The sequence below is a fragment of the Morus notabilis genome, unplaced genomic scaffold (assembly GCF_000414095.1).
Source record: "Morus notabilis unplaced genomic scaffold, ASM41409v2 Scaffold4893, whole genome shotgun sequence".
Taxonomy (NCBI): Eukaryota; Viridiplantae; Streptophyta; class Magnoliopsida; order Rosales; family Moraceae; genus Morus; species Morus notabilis.
Genome location: NW_010363551.1, coordinates 85,766 through 91,765, shown reverse-complemented (window position 1 = coordinate 91,765; position 6,000 = coordinate 85,766). Strand labels below are relative to the sequence as shown.

The window sequence follows — 6,000 nt, the reverse complement described above, 5'->3', positions numbered from 1 at the left end:
AATATCATTTAGATTTAGATCGAACTACAACACAAAAGTAGCAAAGTTTCATTAGCATATGTATATCGAGTTAATCAGCAAGGTAAGCCTAGCACGACACAGAACATCACACGCCAAATCCAATTTAAGCCCATGGGCTTCATTGATGAACGCCCAACTTTGCCCAAGTGATCATGAACTGGCCCCGTTCACTTCGCTGATTCGAGTTTAGAATTCGAGTTTAGATGTGATTTTATGTGAGAGCTTTTTACTATAGTAAAAAAGTTAGATGTGATTGTTTGTGAGAGCTTTTTACTGTAGAAAAACTCGAATTCTAAACTCGAATCAGCGAAGTGAACGAGGCCGCCTCTAGATAAGTGCTTAACTTGCATTTCCTTAAAAAATTTTAATATCACCAAGTGGGGTTGAACAACGATATAGGTCTTGTTCACTTCGTGGATTCAAGTTTTTAATTTGAACTGAGATGTGATATTTTTTGAGAGTTTTTCACTGTAGTAGAAAAATGTAAATATGACATTTTTAGAGAGAAAATATCATTTAGATTTAGATCGAACTACAACACAAAAGTAGCAAAGTTTTCATTAGCATATGTATACCGAGTTAATCAGAGGTGAGCCTAGCACGACACAGAACATCACACGCCAAATCCAATTTAAGCCCATGGGCTTCATTGATGAACGCCCAACTTTGTGCCCAAGTGATCATGAACTAAACCTCTAGATAAGTGCTTAACTTGCATTTCCTTAAAAAATTTTAATATCACCAAGTGGGGTTGAACAACGATATAGGTCTCGTTCATTTTGTGGATTTAAATTTTTAATTTGAGTTGAGATGTGACATTTTTTGAGAGTTTTTTACTGTAGTAGAAAAATGTAAATATGACATTTTTGAAGAGATTTTTACTGTAAAAACTTAAAACTGAAAACTCAAATCGGTGAAATGAACGAGACTATAGAATATTGTGATAGGCTTGTAGTTGAAGGTACAAGTATTGTTGATTCTCTTTAAAAGTCTTAAATATAAAAATTTAGTGGCGTCACACCTCCCCACATTCTTAACGCTAACATATTAGTGTGGTTGAAGTGACGCTTTCCTCGTCAGGCAACAAAATCTTCAAAGAATACTTTTGTTACCATCCCGAATGCCACTTATCCTAACAATATTTATAGACTATTGTAGTAGGTTTGTGGTTAAAAGTTTTAAATTTCGGTGATTTTAGGTCCACTTAATTCGTTGAGTTAATTTGAGTTGAAATGTGACTTTATGTGAAAGTTTTTTACTATAGTAAAAAAGTTAAATGTGACTGTTTCTGAGAGCTTTTAACTGTAACAAAACTCAAATTTTAAACTCAAATCAGTAAAATAAAAAACGCCTTTAAAATCTCAAATTTAAAGATTTGGTGGCGTCACGCCTCTAAATATTTTTACCGTTAACACATGTAACCCGTTTAGTTCGTTGATTCGAGTTGAAATGTGACTTTTTGTGAGAATTTTTTATTGTAGTAAAAAAGTTAAATGCCGTTTAGTTCGTTGATTCGAGTTTTTAATTCGAATTGAAATGTGACTTTTTGTGAGAATTTTTTATTGTAGTAAAAAAGTTAAATATGACTGTTTTTTAAAATTTTTTACTGTAATAAAATTTTAATTCTAAACTCAAATCAGTGAAATGAACGAAACTTATAAATGAGGTGACGCACTTCTCATTGAAATGTTAAAATCTTCAACGAACTTCCATTTAGCGGCCCCAAATGCCGCTTTATCCCTCATCCGTGCCTTTTTGCTCTACCAAAGTGAAAATAATAATAATAATAATATACGGGGGCAATGACGTAATTACACAAACGGATTTATCCTTCCACTCATGACTCAACGACTGGAGTCGTCCAAATCAGACAGACAGGCAAGACAAAGAGAGAGGAAATCGAAAAGGAAAAAAAAATGAACAAAGGCGGCGGCGGAGGAGGAGCAGCATCGGGCGGAGCAGGAGGCGGAGGGCCGACGGCGGCAGCAGCGGCGGCGGCGGCGCAGAAGCAGAAGGCGTTGATGCAGAGAGTGGAGGGAGACATAGCGAGCATAGTGGACAACTTCAGCCATCTGGTGAGCGTTTCTAGGGTTAGCCTCCCGGACTCCACCGTCCGGAACTCCCAGGAGTCCTTCATGATGGAGATGCGCGCAGCCAGGATGGTCCAGTCCGCCGACTCGCTCCTCAAGCTCGTCTCCGAGCTCAAGCAGACCGCCATCTTCGCCGGGTTCGCCTCCCTCAACGACCACGTCGATCAGAGAACCGCCGAATTCGATCAATTGGAGGAGAATACCGATCGATTGCTCGCTCGAATCGGGGACGAAGCTTCCGCTCAGCTAAAGGAACTCGAATCCTGTTACTACTCGTCGTCTTCTTCCTCTCAACCGTTGCAGATTCTGTGAGAAACCCGAATTGTGGATTTTGCTTCTGTAAGCACTTCTCATGTGTGTTTTCATAGCTTGTATGTAATGCACTAATTTTGCAATTGGATTCCCTTTTTGATCCTCCATTTTAATGTAGAAAAATGTTCTTTTGACAGCATTCCATTAAAGTAACAGAAAATTGTTGTTCTCTTAAATGTTCCATTATCAAAATTGTTATATGGATATAAAACTAATTGGGGTTTGGCTTTCCGATATGTGTTTTCATAGCAGTCTATGTAATTGCAAGAATTTGGCAATTTGCTTCCCTTGTTATCCTCCATTTTTACTTTCACTGAATGTAGATAATGTTCTTTTGACAGCATTTCCATTATCAAACTAGAAACAAAGATGGCATCCACAACCCTTTTTGTTATATATGTAACTTGTATCTTCTTATCCAGCTAAGGGTCCCTTAAGTATGAAGCTAGTGTTATTCTTTGAATTGCTATCAAATTGTTATGCATTTATAACGTATGATAAAACAACAATGTTCTATGAACTTATCACTTATATTATTCTACCATAATCAGCTTTATGACATTCTCTCCAGCATTACATCTCCTTTCTGCAAGAGTTGGAATTTGTAATTCGAGCAGATGAAGGAAAGGTAAAACTAACTAAGCAAATCATTTAATCATGACAGATATGAAGGCGTAGTTGAAAATTTTTCCATGTAAAAGAAAAATGGAAGATGGAAGTTCTAGTATATCAGAAAAGTGTTAGTAGGAACCACTCTGGTGTGGCGGTTGCAGGTTTTGCTGGTAGAGTGGATTGCTTGTATGATGCTTCTATTGGCAGAACTTTTGGCTGCACGTAAAAGCCTGATTGTGGCTAATAAGACTTTAGGGCTCAAGAGGCATATGGTTGAGTCCGATGCGAGTTCAGCAATTTCCCGCGTCTCTCCAGATGTGGTTTGCTGGCTCCTTCTAGACCAATTGTTGATGACATTTAGGGCTTGTTTGGTTCACTAACTTGAATTCATGATTTTGATTTTGTTCTCTCATGAAAAATTTGAATAAAAAGAAGTTGCCGTCAATAGGTTGTTTCACAAAATTTGAATTCAAAATCAAATCACCGACTTGAACCCATAAACCAAAAGGGCCATAAAGATTTGCTTCTGAAATTGAGGTTCACAATTTTCTTTTCATTCCTAGAGAGCTCAACTCTGTGCTCAATGCTTTGCCCCAGTTTGGGCATTGACGTTTGGTTCATGGATTCAAAACCATGATTCAGAACCATTCTCGATTTACGTGCGTTTTTTATGAGAGAAAACACTGTAGTGAATCATGAATTATGATTCAAATTACGGTTTGAATCCCCTTACCAAACGGACAATCGCGTGATGCACTTCCTATTTGTATTAGCTTGTTTATGTGTGCTTCTTTGCCCATTTGAGGCTTTAATGGCATTTTCAGTTCAAAAAAGAAGAAAAGTTTGTCCAATACACAAATCTCATGTTTCAACTTGCACTATTCTACAAGTCACGCATCCCATTTACATTCTCAAGCTCAATCATGTGTTATGTTAAATGCACAAAAGGCGCTAAAAGAGAGAACAAAAAGAACAAGGAGAAAAGTTTATTTTGATGAGAAGAAATCATTGAAACAATTAAGCTTGAAAAACACCTAAACAAGAGTGAAACCATGTTGTCTGTTTGGCATTGCTTCATGTAAACTTCTTTCGGCTTTCCAATTCCAAAATCTGCTTCTTGGAAATGGAAATATTCCTTAGGTGTTGTAAGATAATTAAATCTGATTAATCCTTCATTATTGACTTAATATTTTCGAGGTTAGATAAAACTTCAGGTTTATATTTGCTAATCCTTTTCCGTTACGTTTAATTTTTGAACGAATCTGACACTAAAGATGAAATTTTTAAAGGATTGATAACATCAAGAGAATTTTTGTAATTACAGGGCCTGTTCACTTTGCTGATTTGAGTTTGTAATTTGAGTTTATATGTGATTTTATGTGAGAACTTTTTACTGTAACAAAAAAATTAGATATAACTGTTTCTGAGAACTTTTTACTGTAACAAAACTCAAATTCTAAACTCGAATTGGTGAAGTAAACGGGACCTGAGAATGCGAAGTTGAATTTTGTATTTCAATTGAAGGCATTAGGCATGAAACGACTTTATATCTTTTACCTATTTTATTATTCCTAATAAAAATGTAGCCCAACACTTTTGAGCCAGATACCACAATACGAAAAAAGGCGGGCTCCACATTTAAAAAACACCTACTATGAAATTTAGGAAATGTTTGGTAGAAGGATTCGTTCCTTGATTCGAATCATGATTCATGATTCGCTACAGTATTTTCTCTCACAAAAAATTCATGTAAATAAAAAATGATTCGAATCACATGGTTTAAATCCTCCAACCAAACGTCCTCTCAATTTTTGTCTCTTGCTATATTGGAGCCGAATAATTGCTCAATTAAAGATTTTTAAAAAACAAGTAACTTTTAAAAAATAATAATAATAATAATTAAGGGTTTTTCGGTTGTATTTTTGAGTTATGGTGATTTAAGTGTAGATCTTGAGTTGAGTTTGAGTTATAATTTGAGTTGAAGTTGTAACTTGAGTTTGTGTTTGGATGTGCACATTTGAGTTATGATTTGAATTGAGAATCTATTTGAGTTTGTGTTTGAGTGGGTCAAAACTTGAATTTATATTTAAATAGTATTTTAATAAAAACTCAATGGTGATGTAAAATTTTAATAGGGTATATGGGTGGAATTTTATTCATCTATTCGTTGTGAACGCATATAAAAAAAATCATCTCAATCGGAATTAAAACGAAAAAGTTATGACGTTTTCAAGAATAAAAAAATATTTGTTTATTAATGAGTTTGAGTTTAAGAACTTGAATTGAAGGGAAAACTTAAACTCAGATTTTAGTCCCAACCTCAAGTTAAAACTCGAGTTAAAACTCAACTTCAAACTCAAATTTTACAAACGAATATGAACTTAAATAAAATTGTAACTTGAGTTTAAACTTTTTTTAAATTTTACTCCAAAAAAACATGCCATAAATAGACAGAGAATTGCCATCTAGTTCAATGGTAGAAATTTAGGTCGACCTTGATGCGACAGGCTTAAGCCTTACTCTTCAATAATGCCCCAAAATTATTGACTTTATTAAAGTTTCACTAATTAATTATCCTTTATTATTTTCAGTTACTCTTAGCAATCAAAGCTTAATTAGTTAATTGGACTTTTTCTTTCTTTACTTTCTTCCAAAACGGTAGACGTTTCTTCTTACTTTGTAAAAAGAAATTATTTGGCTGTTCTTTCTTGGAAAAAAAAAAAATGTGATAAATGCAATAAAGTTATAACTTGTTCTTGTGTATTTTTTATGCATGGTTGCCATATTTAGCATTTCGCAACTACATTTAGCCTATTGAAGCTAGTCATAACTCATGACTCATGAAACTGCTCTTTAGTCTTTAATTTAGTGAAATTTCCTACGCATTAAATTATACTGTTATTGAGCGTTTTGTTAGCTCTAAGAGAAGCGGAATTCGAAGAATTTTTTTTTTTTTTCAACTTTT

General features: G+C 34.6%; 1 protein-coding gene across 1 annotated transcript; it reads left to right on the top strand.

Annotated features, from left to right (window-relative positions):
* The first annotated feature begins 1,872 nt into the window (after window positions 1–1,872).
* On the top strand, window positions 1,873–3,393 carry LOC21386249 (mediator of RNA polymerase II transcription subunit 22b). Its single transcript, XM_024169786.1, has 2 exons — window positions 1,873–2,450; window positions 3,088–3,393. The coding sequence occupies exon 1, from the start codon at window positions 1,938–1,940 to the stop codon at window positions 2,421–2,423; it is 486 nt and encodes a 161-aa protein (XP_024025554.1). The 5' UTR covers window positions 1,873–1,937; the 3' UTR covers window positions 2,424–2,450; window positions 3,088–3,393.
* Window positions 3,394–6,000: the final 2,607 nt, after the last annotated feature.